Here is a 15,031-nt window from a genome sequence, read left to right as displayed (position 1 = left end):
CATCTTTGAAATGGAATAAAGAGAACTTCTATAATTCCCTGGATATTATGAGTTTATGATTTACTAGTTTGTGGTTTGTGTTTATTAGTTTAAATACACTAACTCTTAATAGGTCCTCATGGAGTGATTATATGAAGACATTTCAGCAGGTTGGTGGACATAAAGTTTAAAAATAGTCTCTAGTTTATCCACATCTGTGTGTATTCACTACTGTGTTTCCTCGAAAATAAGACAGGGTCTTATATTTACTTTTCCTCAAGAAGACACCCTAGGGCTTATTTTCAGGGGATGTGTTATTTTTTTAAAGTATGGTACAACAATCTACATTTATTCAAATATAGTTAAGTCATCTTCTTCTGGAACATCATCAGAACTCTCCAAACGCCGAATTCCATCCTGAATTTCTTGTACTCTATTTCCTTTAGAACCATTGGCCCCAATCTGTTATGTCGAGCAATAGAGCTCCCATGGGGCAGATGAGAAGGGCTGCTCATCTTCTTTACCACTCCACAACGAAATGCATGGGTTGTACAGATGTGCCTCGTAGCCACGCCCATCAGTAGGGCTTATTTTCGGGGTGGGTCTTATATTGCGCAAATGCTTAGAAATCCTGCTAGGGCTTATTTTATGGGTAGGTCTTATTTTCAGGGAAACACGGTAGATACTGAATCTGAATTGTGAATTCCCTCACAGCTTCCCTTTCCAGGTCACAGAAAATAAAAGAACTTTCTTAGTGTTTATAAAGTTTAATGTCATGAGCTTAGTTCTCTGATAGTCAGAGGGAAACCTTCCTCTCTTATTTTTTTTCAGCAGTACTCAGCTAGTACAGAGGGGATTCTGGACAATTCAGATTAATTTTTGATTGTTACATGGATGTTGCATTCTAATTACTGCTTGTTTTGTCTAATTATGACCAGAGAATTCATGCAACTGTGTGCACATTTTTTCATGATCAGCAAGAAAATGGAAAAGAGAAAAATACTTTTCTTAATATAAATCTAGGTTTTTTACAATACAAAAGCAACTAAGACCCCTGACTTTGGAGATTTACAGCCACATCTTTTAACAATTAATGAGGTCTCCTATATGCGACAATAGTAGACACCCCACAGCCAAGTTCTTCAGTGCCATTCAAAGACAGAGGTATGGGGCACATTTGGTTCTATTATCGTTATGACTTCATGTTTTCTCATGTTCCATTTGTCAAATATAACATGTATATTTATCATTTTTTCAAATTTGCTTCATGTTATAATAGAAGGTGGTATGTTGACATTTACTCAACAACTATAATCCTAGGAAATAGCAAAGGATAAACACTATCACAACCCCCCTTCCTCCCACTCACCTTTTTGTTTGCCTGGAAACAGATCACTGCAAAGAACCACACCTCTCACAGCACATTATTAGGTCTAATGATAGCACCCTTGTTACAAAAGCCAGAGACAGACCCTCCAAAATCTCATCCTTCTTATCAAGGATTACTGAATTGTTTGTCCCCACTGGTCAATGAAACAAATGCTGGTTAACTTGACTTACTTAATCCAACCTCAGTTAGGCTTTCCTCCTTCTTCCAGACCACTGAACTTTGGACCACCCTTGGTCATTGACCACTCTCTCTTCTTTAACAGCTCCTCCCAGGAGCAGGCTGACTTTAGGATAAAATATTCCCTGAAGAACTGTAGGTCATGCCAGGTGCTCATCCACTCTCCCACACCTGGTGCTTTCTAGCCTAGTTTCTTCCTTCATATTAAAGAAAAGCTCTTTTCCCCATTACTCATGGATATTTGGAGCGTTATTTTTGGAGCATTCCCCCAATTGCAATAATCCTTTTGAATAACATTTCTTCTACCCCAAGTTTGAGTTTCTCTTTTTACAGAAGTATTTTTATTGTTCTATCTGTCTTAGAATATGTATATTCTCTCGTTTTGGTGGCACAGGTAATGCATACTCAATAGGTGAAAGTAGTTCCTACTCTGAACATTTTTTTGAAATGTTAATAATTTAATAATTTTGTAACTTTAATCATTTGTTGAGGCCAGGCACTGTGTCTCAAGCCTGTAATCCTAGCATTCTAGGAATAGGAGACACAAGGATTTCTTGAGTCCAGGAGTTTTAGGTTGCAGTGAGCTATGATCACACTACTGCACTCTAGCCCAGAAGACAGAGCAAGACCATGTGTCAAATAATAATAATAATAACAAAGAAAATATGCTGATATAGGGAACAGTGGAATACACCGGTAGTGCTAGCTAGTCAAGGGGGCTAAGGTGGCAGGAGGATTGCTTGAACCCAAGAGTTCAAATCTGCCCTGAACAACACAGTGAACCCTGTTTCTAAAATAATAATAATAGTAACATTAAAAATACACTGATATATCTTCTTGTATTCATCTCTGTGCCATGCTAGTGCATTATGCTCATCTAACCTAATATTTTAATTATGGTAATTTTGATATGGTCATATCAAAACATGATTATATTTCAAATGATTACCACTTCAAGATGGATGAAACCTTCCAAAACTAAGGATGTGAAAGAAAAACATATTTATTACTACATGTTAATTCAAAAGCATTGCTATACAATTCTTGCTGGCAAACATGAGGCTATTTAATGATAATCTAGTTTTGCTTTCTTAATAGTTATATAAAAGAGAATAATCTGTCTACCCACTGCACTTCAAAATATTACAGAATTAATCTTTAAGTCAATATATCCAATAATCTTCGGAAGACGTTTTTAGAGGCTTTGTTCTCCACTCCTATCAGAATACTGAAGAAAAGAAATAGACCTAAAATATATTACAATTTTTAAATAAAAGTATGTTTTCTAATTACTTTCATAATGGACTTAAGTGCATATGAATTTACAGTACATTTAGCACATATTGATGTGAGCCTATTATGATGTCAACAAAGTTTATCTTACAGGTAAAGTTTACATTATCTCAAGGGTGTAAGAGAGTAACGAGTGTAAGGAACACCTATGTAATTTCTATCTATATTTAAAAGTTATTGCTTTTTCTAAAGTAACATTTGATGACCTAACTTATCACTGGCCCTAGCCCCCCACGCCCTGGGTGTCGTCCACGTGAAAGTTTCTGGAGCTCGGGCTTGACGCCCTCCCTCCGGAGTGAACGGGAACAAATGGATTTCTATCCATTTGTCTTCCGTGGGCGTCGGAGTGAAATGTCACATTCGGCCCAGGCAGGGTTTTGCAATTCACATTTTAGTCTGCCTGTGCTTCACAGAAGATTCTGGGGGTGTTTAATTTAATTGATAAACTTAATTTTAATTGCAGGAACTTTTCTGAATGCAACCGACGTTGACGCTCCCAGCCAGATTCCTGTTCGCAGACCGCTGAGTTGTTCGAGCCTCCCTGGTAGGTTTTGCCCCCTGAGCGCGGACACCGGAGCGCGGACACCTGAACACCACCGGAGCGCGGACACCTGAGCGCGGACACCTGAACACCACCGGAGCGCGGACACCTGAACACCACCGGAGCGCGGACACCGGAGCGCGGACACCTGAACACCACCGGAGCGCGGACACCTGAGCGCGGACACCTGAGCGCGGACACCTGAACACCACCGGAGCGCGGACACCTGAACACCACCGGAGCGCGGACACCGGAGCGCGGACACCTGAGCACCACCGGAGCGCGGACACCGGAGCGCGGACACCTGAACACCACCGGAGCGCGGACACCGGAGCGCGGACACCTGAACACCACCGGGGCGCGGACACCTGAGCACCACCGGAGCGCGGACACCGGAGCGCGGACACCTGAGCACCACCGGAGCGCGGACACCTGAACACCACCGGAGCGCGGACACCTGAACACCACCGGAGCGCGGACACCGGAGCGCGGACACCTGAGCACCACCGGAGCGCGGACACCGGAGCGCGGACACCGGAGCGCGGACACCGGAGCGCGGACACCGGAGCGCGGACACCTGAACACCACCGGGGCGCGGACACCTGAGCACCACCGGAGCGCGGACACCGGAGCGCGGACACCTGAGCACCACCGGGGCGCGGCGGCGGGAAGCGCAGGCCCCGCCCAGATCCCGCGGGCCCCGCCCCGGCCCGGCGTCCCTGCGCGCGCTTTCCCGCAGACCCGGAAGCCGAAGGTGTGCGGACCGGCGACATGCGGCGGGTGAGTTCAGCTTTGTCTGGAGGAAGGTCCGCTCCGCAGTCCCCAGCGCTCGGATGCCGGGATCTGGGGCGCACAGACCTTCAAACCCCGCGCCGCTGCTTCCGACCGGGCTAGATTCAGGCGTCCCGGTGAGAGTCGGGTGTCGCTCCCGCTATGTCAGAATCAGTCTGAGGCCGGTCCTGTCCCTGATCTTTCTGCCATAGGACCATGAGGACACCGCCTTTTGCGCCGTGCCCCTGCTTAAAGCCCTTCCGGGACCCCAAAACTCCCTCCTGGCCGTGTAAAGTGCTCACCCGCGAGGTGGATTCAGGTCCCCAAGCCTTGTCCCTGTGGCCTCCGGAGGGCGGCGCCGCAGCCCCAGACCTGGAGAAGCCACGTCGTCTTCCTGCTCCTGGGATTCTGCGGACCCCGCTCCTGCTTAATCCGCCCCCTCCGTTTGCTCCTCGGGCCTGGCCCTTCTGCTCCCCAGGCCTCTTCGCAGTCACCACTTCCTCCGATTCTGTGTTTGGGGAGGTGATAAGGTGGTGGTGTGACGCTGAATATTCTTTCATCCCAAATTCCTGCCCACTAGAGTATGTGCTCTTCAGGAATTGGGCATGTTGTTTCTATTCCTTCCGTGTGCATGTATGGAGAAAGAGAGATGGAGAACAAGAGAGAGGAAACAGAAAAATTTAGAAAGAGAAAGGAATAATGTGGAAGACACACGAACACTGCAAAGTAGAGGATGTGGAAGGGATTTACAAAGAGACAGGAAGAGTGAAAGCAGAAACTGAGAATCTAGCAGGGCGAGAAAAGTGCCTGCAACAATTTAGAGAAATGCTTGATGTCCTGAGAGATGAAGGACAGCAAAGAAGGGAGAGGAGCAGCAGAGGGGAGAGGATGGATGATTTGGGGCCAGGGCAGACAGAGCAGCAGGTGCTGGGACAGCAAGAGGGAGCACCTGGTGCCAAGTAGAGCAGAGATAGTACCCCAGCTGGGGGTGCCAGAGAGTGGAGATGAGGTAGTACAACAGGGAGGAGGGAATTTAACAGGGAGACCAGAGAAGGAGCAAAGACAGGGAAGAAAGAACCAGAAGTATATGAAATTGGGACAATCAAAAGAATGGAGAGAGGCTGGGTGCAGTGGCTCACGCCTGTAATCCTAGCACTCTGGGAGGCCGAGCCGGGTGGATCATTTTGAGGTCAGGAGTTCAAAACCAGCCTGAGCAAGAAGTGAGACCCTGTCTCTACTAAAAATAGAAAGAAATTAATTGGGCAACTAAAAATATATGGAGAAAATTAGCCGGGCGTGGTGGTGCATGCCTGTAGTCCCAGCTACTCGGGAGGTTGAGGTAGAAGGATTGCTTGAGCCCAGGAGTTTGAGGTTGCTGTGAGCTAAGCTGACGCCACAGCACTCTAGCTAGGGCAACGAGTGAGACTCTGTAAGTAAGTAAGTAAAACAGTAAAACAAAAAAACAAAACAATAAAAAAAAAATGGAGAGAAAGATCTAGAAGAGGTGAAACAAGTTTCCAGAATGGAACAGAACAGGTAGAAGAGAAGCAATAGTGGGACGAAGGGGAGAAGGAGCAGAAGAGAAGAGGGCAACAAAATAAGGAGCAGAAGCCCAGGAAGAAACACAGAGGAGCACAGAAAAACAAGAGCAGGAGAGAGGAGGTGAGAATGAGAGATACATAGGAAGTGAAGGAGGGAAACACAGTAAAGAAGAAAGAGGGGGCCCTGGCTCCACATGAGTCTTGAGATGATTGGGTATGATGATTACGTTGTGACATATTGTTTTCTAATCTAATAAGTTTACCATTTCTTGAAAATATGCAGATGAAGCTGAGAGTTGCACAACTTTTGTCTATAATGCTATTGCGTTAATATTTCTTGGCATCACAGGGTAGCTTCCACTTGCAGTCCCTATTCATCCAGAGGGTAGTGACTTGACTCATTCCATTGTGGGTCACCCTCTTCCCTTTTCCCAGGATAGGGTAGCGTGTGGTGCAATGTATGAAATAGGAGGAAAAACCAAAGTGTTTTTCCTACTTTCACAGTCAATACATTAGTGAGCACTCAACACAGAATACTTCGCCTGTGGTCACCAAAATGTGTGAAGATTATTCCTCACTAGCATGTAGTTTTCCATCAGACACCAATTGAGTGTTCTGTAAGATGAGTCAATTCTGACACTATCTACCCGGACATAAGATGGGAGCCACAGTTTTAGGGCTCAGTTCCATAGGACTGCCCCACATCAGATGTCGGTCCAGGTTCCAGGTTCGACCTGAACTTCTGACTAAACAGTTATAAATATTTTATTAATTTGATTGACCTATTCACATACTCAGGGAAACATTTTACTTAGGTTTGCTCATTTGTTGTGAAGGATATTACAAAGGATGCAGATGAACAGCCAGAAGCAGCAGCCATTCTCCATTTCTGAGGCCTTCACTCTGCGCATGATCCACTGAGGGATGAAGGGAGCTGTGCTCTGCGTTGGGTTTCATCAGGGTCTGGTCTGTGCCCTGGAGGGCAGCTCAGCCCAGCCCAGCTGCCCACTGCTGCAGCGTGTGTGTGTGTGTGTGTGTGTGTGTGTGTGTGTTTGGGGGCTTCACCAGGCAGGGACTGGGTTCAGATGAAAGGGGTCATAGACTTAATAGTAGGTCTTCCTATAGGAGTTTATTGTCCCTCCTGGTGTCATAGACAGTAGGGGACCATCTTCGTACATGGGAACCCTTTCCTCTTCATGTAGTTGTGACACAGAAAGGGGGTTGTTGATTCTCAGCATTGAACAGCATTTTTTTTTTTCTTTTTTTTTTTTGAGACAGAGTCTCGCTTTGTTGTCCAGGCTAGAGTGAGTGCCGTGGCGTCAGCCTAGCTCACAGCAACCTCAAACTCCTGGGCTCAAGCGATCCTGCTGCCTCAGACTCCCGAGTAGCTGGGACTACAGGCATGCGCCACCATGCCCGGCTAATTTTTTTTTTATATATATATCAGTTGGCCAATTAATTTATTTCTATTTATAGTAGAGACGGGGTCTCATTCTTGCTCAGGCTGGTTTTGAACTCCTGGCCTTGAGCAATCTGCCCGCCTCGGCCTCCCAGAGAGCTAGGATTACAGGCGTGAGCCACCGCGCCCGGCCATGAACAGCATATTTTTGACATTCAGGATTGACTTCTGAAAAGTCATGTTGGGTGAGGAAGAATCCCAGAAGAGGAGTAAGAGAAAAGAAAATGAGTCAAGAAAGGCTTTTACTCAGGTAAAGTAATATCACTGTATTTCTGATAACAAATTCTTAAATGACTGGGAATACAATGGAAAGTTAGACATCAATGATAGAGGTTATTTTATCCCATCATCTATTTTAAAATATGAAATCAACATGCACGTCTGACAGCGGGACATTCAATGTACCATTCTGAGTGTATCCTTGCCACAGAGAGTGTGGTATGCCCACAGGGACTCTTTTTTTTTTTTTTTTTTTTTTTTTTTTGGGACATGGTTTCTGTCACTCGGACTAGAGTGCAGTGGCATGATCACAGCTGACTGCCACCCCGAACTTCTGGGCTCAAGTCATTCTCTCACCTAATCCTCCAAGTAGCTAGGACTACAGCTACTTGCAGCCACGCCTGGGCAATTAAAAAAATTTCTTTTTGTAGAGATGTGGCCTCACTATGTTTCCCAGGGTGGTCTCAAAGTCGTGGCCTCAGTCTGTCCTCCCACCTTGGCCTCCCAAAGTCCTAGGATTACAGTTGTGAGCCACAGCTAATTGCCTGCTAATTTTTTTTATTTGTTTTAGAGATAGGGTGTCACTGTGGTACCTGGGATGGTCTCTAACTCCTGGCCTGAAGCAATGCAGGGAGTCTTGTGCGCTGTTTTAGGTAAAAACATTTATAATTTTACTCAGATATAGGATAACTTTTTTTCAGATATAAGATAACTTTTTTGTCATTAGAGAAGACAGAGCCATATTCTCATTTCACTAATTATTATTAAATACTATTTTTCTTTATTTTAAACATGATGTGATGTATTTATTTGTTTTGTGGGAAAAGTCCAACCAAAGATGTAGCTTAGGCTCCAATCTGTAAAGCATCCCCTTTCTCTGTCACAGCCTTGTTTGGAAAAACTATAACTGTGGTTTTCCTCTGTTTTCATTCCAAAAGCACAACAATCAACACAGAAGACATCTGTGACCACATGTGGGCAGGGGGTTCTTCCTGTCACAAAGCGAGCAATCAGTTCTGTAGCAGACGCTAGCTCGGTGTCCTCCAGTTCAGTTCCGTTACTGTCTACCTGGAGATGACATCAGGTCCCACAGGTTGAGGGCTCAGTCCTCAAGACTGCTCCCCCTTCAGACACCAGTCACAAGTCTGGGCCTTCAGGACTTCTGACCAACTGGCTTCAAGCTGGGATTTTCATGACCTTATTTTTAGGATCACTAATTTGCTAAAACTATTCATATCTCAGGGAGACACTTGTGTTTATTAGTTTATTATAAATGATATTAGAAAGAATACAGATGAAGAGACGTATGGGGCAGGGGTGCAGAGCTTTGAAGCTCCACGCTCCAGGAACCTCCATGTGTTCTGCTATCTGGAAGCTCTCTAAACCCTCTCCTTTTGGGTTTCTATGGAGACTTCATTAATGTTGGCATGACTGATTAACATGTTAACTGCCATGTGAGTTGTATTTAACTCACACTAGTTTAGAGCCCTGGGGCCTTGTGAAACATATGTAGCTCACAGGTCTCTTTACCTTGAGCCACATGAAATATATATATATATTTGAGACAGAGTCTTACTCTGTTGTGCAGGTTAGCTGTGGTGTCAGTCTAGCTCACAGCAACCTCAAACTCCTGGGCTCAAGCAATACTCCTGCCTCAGCCTCCCAAGTAGCTGAGACTACAGGCATATGCCACCAAGCCTGGCTAATTTATATATATATATATATATATATATATATATATATATATAAATTTTTTTTTTAGTTGTCCAGCTAATTTCTTTCTACTTTTTTAGTAGATACAGGGGTCTTGCTCTTGCTCAGGCTGGTCTCGAACTCCTGAGCTCAAACGATCCGCCTGCCTCGGCCTCCCAGAGTGCTAGGATACAGGCATGAGCCACCACGCCCGGCATGCATGAACTATTTTTCAAGTTGCATGTAACTCATGCACAGAAAACAATAAAAAGTAACCAATTTTTCATTAAATTAGAAAGGATCATATTGTTTTCGAAGTTTTTATTTTCGTAATAAAACACCGTGGCCAGTCATTGTGTTAAACTGTTGGCCATTTGGTGATCAACTTGACCTTCACTCCTTCTCTAAAGAGGTTGAGGCATGGAGTTGAAAGGCCCAACCCTCTAATCCTGCCTTTGCCTGTCTGGCGACCAGCCCTATTCTGAAGCCTTCAGTCAGTCCTTGGGGCACATAAAGATACTGGAATGATTTGGGGAGTTGTATGCCAAGAAATAGGGACAAAGACCAAATACACGTTTCACAGTGTTACAGTTTTCCATCCTCCCTCAGTCTCACTAGGGAGCCACTGTGTGAGTTCTGTGTCTGGAGTCAGTGCAGTGTTTGGAGATTTTAGAAAGACGTCGTTTCTTTCTCTAAATTAAATTTGTTTTTCTTTTAAAGGCCAGGTCTCTGTCGGCTAGACTGGGGTGTAGTGTCATGATCACAGCTTACTGCAGCCTCAAACTGCTGTGCTCAACCCATCCTCTTGTTTCAGCCTCAGGAGTAGCTGGGAGTACACGTGCACATCCGACCACTGGCTATTTGGTTTTGTTTTGTTTGTTTTTAATAGAGGTGGGATCTGGTGATAGTATCCTGGCTGGTCTTGAACTTCTGTCCTTAGGCAGTCCTCCCCCATCACAAGTGCAGGGATTACAGGTGTGAGCCACACACCTACGCAGAAAGAATTTACCAGTGAATTTTTTTTGTGATATTTTATAGTGCAAGTTTCGGATCATATATTTATAGATAATAATGTCATAAGAGGTCTATGTGTCATTTAGCAAGCCATCTGTTTTCTTCTTTTCAAAATTATGTTGACATTCCTTTAATATACATAGAGCATAAGGTTCATATACATAGTGCAAAAGGGCATTCGGGTGCCTGCTGGGGCTCTCGGAGTGTATCCCCTGTAGAGAAGGGGACTCTACCCTATTGTGTATCCAGCATTTAGTACTAAGGCTCTGTGTCCTCCCTTTCTGAGGGCTGAGATCAGCTTATGATGGACGGAGAGGGGAGGGGAGTTGCTCTGAATTGGATTTTATCAGGGCCTGATCTGTGCCCTGGAGGGCAGCTCAGCTCTGCCCAGCTGCCCACTGCTGCAGCGTGTGTGTGTGTGTGTGTGTGTGTGTGTGTGTGTGTGTGTGTGTGTGTGTGTGTGTGTAAGTGTGGGCTTCACCAGGAGGGGAGCGGGCTCTGAAGAAATGGTCATAAACTCTGTAGTTGGTCATACTGTAGAGTTTATTGTCCAAGAACCCCCCTGGTTTGGTGGGCAGGAGAGGGCTGTCTTTACACAGAAACATGACCTGTTACTTCAGTGGATATGTAAAGTGTGTATATGTGTCAGTGTGTACATGTGTGTAAGGGCATGCATTAGCAAACCTATGGTTTTTATCAAAGCTATATCATCATTTTATATACATTTTGTATTTTTTAACAGTTGCAATTTTATCTTAAATATTTTCCATGGCCTTAAAATTATTCTACACTATCATGTTAATGAGTGGATATTAGTAAGAATGGTAATGTATCAGCAGCATACATGTGTGTACATGTGTGTATATAATGACCTTTTATGCAATTGCATGTTTTTATCATTGAACGTGTTTCAACTTTTCTTCGTTAGGTAATTCTCTGTCAATTTACTTTCAAGGCTGATCTGCTCCTTAACTGATCCATTAGGTTCTGATCACCAGACACCTGGAATTGGTGCTTACTCTGACATTTTTAGTCATTTGACCTCAGGCAAGTTTTACTTAGAGTATCTGAGACACAGTTGTCTCTTCAGTAAGATAGAAAGAGATCTTTTGCTCATAAAATACTGTTGTTGTGTCAGGAAGTACATGTAAAACATTTAGAATACTGCCTAGCATATGGGAAGTGTACAAAATGCTCACTTCAGGCTGGGTGCTGTGGCCCATGCCTGTAATCCTAGTACACTGGGAGGCCAAGGCGGGAGCATTGCTTGAGCTCAGGAGTTTGAGACCAGCCTGAGCAAGAGTGAGCTAAAAATAGAAAAATTAGCCAGGCATCGTGGTATGCACCTGTATTCCCAGCTACTTGGGATGCTGAGGCAGGAGGATTGCTTGAGCCCAGGAGTTTGAGGTTGCTGTGAGCTAGGCTGATGCTCAGGGCAACAAAGTGAGACTCTCAAACAACAAACAAACAATTTTTACAACTCTTCTCATTTTGCGTGAAGAGAAGAATTTCCCCATTGCTTGTTGGTGAACTATGTTTTACATTTTAGGGAAACTTGGCATTCAGGGATGTGGCCATAGAATTCTCTCAGGAAGAGTGGAAGTGCCTGGACCCTGCTCAGAGGGCTTTATACAGGGCCGTGATGTTGGAGAACTACAGGAACCTGGTCTCCCTGGGTGAGGATAACGTGGCTCTCGACATCAGGATCTGCCTTGTGTGTCTGCATTTTCTCTGTGTGCCCCTTGGGAGCCCCTGCATTGCTTGACTGGGATGGAAGTCTTATTGCCTCAGAAATGAAAGCTCCATAATGCCTTCTGGACTTTAAATGTCCCCTTCCTTCAGCTGTCCTCTGCTGTCATGATAAATCATTTTGTGGTACCAGAGCTTACAAAAAACCTTATGGCAGACTTTTAAAATGTCCAGATCCTATTGTCTAGCCTTCACTTCATGATTCAGGAGTACTCAGAAGAGATCTTGATGGTTGCATAGTACAGTTTTTTTTTTGTTTTGTTTTTTGAGACAGAGTCTCGCTTTGTTGCCCAGGCTAGAGTGAGTGCCGTGGCGTCAGCCTAGCTCACAGCAACCTCAAACTCCTGGGCTCGAGCAATCCTCCTGCCTCAGCCTCCCGAGTAGCTGGGACTACAGGCATGCGCCACCATGCCCGACTAATTTTTTCTATATATATTAGTTGGCCAATTAATTTCTTTCTATTTATAGTAGAGACAGGGTCTCTCTCTTGCTCAGGCTGGTTTTGAACTCCTGACCTCAAGCAATCCGCCTGCCTCGGGCTCCCAGAGTGCTAGGATTACAGGCGTGAGCCACCGCGTCCGGCCCATAGTACAGTTTTGTTCATATTCAGAAGGAGGCTATTTGTAGATGAATTTGTGAAATATTTTATTTATTTATTTGATCCTTTTGTAATGTCCTCTCTCCTACCTAAACACAGGGCTTGGCAAAGCCACAGCATTTCTTGATTGTTTGTTTTTATAAGCAGGAATCTCACTTCCTGACCCAAGTGTTATCTCCATGTTGGAGCAAGGGAAAGAGCCCTGGACTGTGGAGTGTGAAGTGAAATCAGCAAGAAACTCACATGGAGGAGAATGGACCTGAACTCAGGTAAGAGCTCACAGGTGGCCACAGTGGAAGCCACACTATTAAACAGTATTTGGGAAACTCTCTGCAGGTGGGGGAGTTCTGTGGCTAAACCAAGGTTAAAATCCTGTGAGCTCTAATCAGAAATCTTTGCCCCCATTTACCACTTTGTTCGTTAGACATGTCATAGTTTATCCTTTCACCCTCCAGGGTTGCTGCAGCTCAATCAGAGACCAAGGCAAAGTCTTTATTCTGTGGACAACACCTGTCATCTGGCTTCTGTGAACTCTTTGGTCCACTCACTCTGTGTAGCACAGCAAGGCCCATTTTCAAGGGGTCTCTTTCTCCCGTGGTCTCTCCTGTATTTGCTTTCACATGCTGCTCAATTCCCTGTCCACAAAGGTCAGAGCTGAGGCCTCCGTACACTTGACACCTTGACCTCTTTAGGTTCCATCCCATTTCCTGTACTCAGAAGACCTAAATGGGGAAACATTGGTGGCTCTTCCTTTGCATCTGTTGCCTGCAAACTGCATGGTGCTGTCTCTAGCCTTCTCTGCCTGGTGAGGTCTGTTTGAGATAAGAAAAAGCCAAAGTCTTTTTTCCTAGTATCATATTCTACTCAATAGAGGATCATTCACTTCTGGTCACCAAAATATGTTGGATTTCTCCTTACCAACTACCAATTTTTCAGTGGCCGTCAAAGGCTTTCTTCTAACTTCATTTCTGACCCTGTCTATCTGGAGTTAGAGTCAGATCCCACAGGCTAAGGGCTGAGTCCCCAAGCCCGCTCCCTACCTCATATACCATTCACATTAGTAGGTTGTCACCTCTCCTTCTGACCAACCAGATAAGAATCGGAGTTCCCTTGAGCCTTTCTACTCAGGTTTGATTACTCTGCTAGGCTGGTTCAGAGAACTCAGTGAAACATTTTTCTATGCAGATTGGATTACTGTAAGGGATATTTCAGAGGCTACAGATGAACAGCCAGATGAAGAGACTAACAGGGCAAGGCACATGGAAGATTCACTGGTATACCACCCTTCACGCACATCCATGTGTTCAATCTTGGGAAGCTCTCATAACCTCATGATGCAGGTTCTTTTATGTTGGTTGCATCATGTAGGCATGATTAATATTAATGCTGTCTCCAGCCCTCTCCCCTTCCTTGAGGATGTTGGTTGGGGCTGAACGTTTCAGGTTTCTAATCATAGCTTCATTTTCTAGTGACCAGCCCCTGATGAGGAGTCCACCCGAGTTGCCTCATTAGAACACATCAGATTCCTGTCATTTGGGAAATTCCAAGGTGTTAGGATTCTATGATAGGGACCTAGGTGGAGACCAGTGTATGCTTTGTTTTTCTTTTTTTTTTCCTTTTTTTGTTTTTTTTGTTTTTTTTGTTTTTTTTTTTTGAGATAGAGTCTCACTCTGCAGCCTGGGCTAGAGTGCCTGGCTCACAGCAACCTCAAACTCTTGGGCTCAAGCGATCCTCCTGCCTCAGCCTCCTGAGTTGCTGGAACTACAGGTACACGCTACCATGCCCGGTTAATTTTTTCTATCTTTTTGTTTTAGTGGAGACAGGGTCTCAGTCTTGCTCAGGTTGATCTCCTGAGCTCAAGCGATCCTCCTGCCTTGGCCTCCCAGAGTGCTAGGATTACAGGTGTGAGCCACTGCACCTGGCCCAGTATATGTTTTCTTATTTTACTATTAATAGGTCCCTCAGGTGTTTTTCAGTATACGTTGCTGCTGCGTATAAGAGGGGAGTAGGGTAGCTTTTCTCTCTCGTTACTCCGCAGTACAGGAAAGACAGTCAACAGAAGCATCCTGTATTGGATCCCAGTTCCACCTGGGAAGTGTGGCTCACTGGAATGCTGCCTCTAGTTCTGAGGCCACTGTCGTTTCTTTCAGTGACTGCTACTTTCATCTTGCACATTTCCATGTTTTAAAAATGAACTTGGTTTTTATATATTTAATCATCAGTTTTGCTATTTTGTATGATTTTCTTTGTGTTTGTTTACTGTCTGACTGTGGAGCTGTCATATCAGAGAGTATCTACTGATTTATATGTTTGAGAAGATTTCATTGTTTACTACAAAGGTGGTAGCCAGCAGGAGTTTCTTTAAAACCTCTGCAAACTTTGAAATTTTTATTAGGTAATTTAAGTAGTTTTCTTTTGTTTTACCTGACTTAGTACCTACTATTAATATTAAAGTGTACTTTTGTTATTTAAATTTATTTCAAGTCTATGAACTGGGAATTTTTAATATCTAAAGATTATACTTTTTCACTTTCTTCATTTTTTGACAAAAAAAAAAAGATTATGCTTTTTAAAATTGTTACTCTTAATCCCAGAAATATCATTAAAA

The 15,031-nt window shown here is 44.3% G+C and overlaps 1 protein-coding gene across 1 annotated transcript; it reads left to right on the top strand.

The window, feature by feature from the left end:
• The first annotated feature begins 7,329 nt into the window (after positions 1–7,329).
• On the top strand, positions 7,330–12,687 carry LOC142865745 (zinc finger protein 480-like). Its single transcript, XM_075998984.1, has 3 exons — positions 7,330–7,401; positions 11,626–11,752; positions 12,571–12,687. The coding sequence occupies exons 1-3, from the start codon at positions 7,330–7,332 to the stop codon at positions 12,684–12,686; spliced, it is 315 nt and encodes a 104-aa protein (XP_075855099.1). The 3' UTR covers position 12,687.
• The last annotated feature ends 2,344 nt before the right edge of the window (positions 12,688–15,031 follow it).

This window comes from Microcebus murinus, chromosome 32 (assembly GCF_040939455.1).
Source record: "Microcebus murinus isolate Inina chromosome 32, M.murinus_Inina_mat1.0, whole genome shotgun sequence".
Classification (NCBI taxonomy): Eukaryota; Metazoa; Chordata; class Mammalia; order Primates; family Cheirogaleidae; genus Microcebus; species Microcebus murinus.
This window is presented reverse-complemented; position numbering and strand designations above follow the sequence as displayed.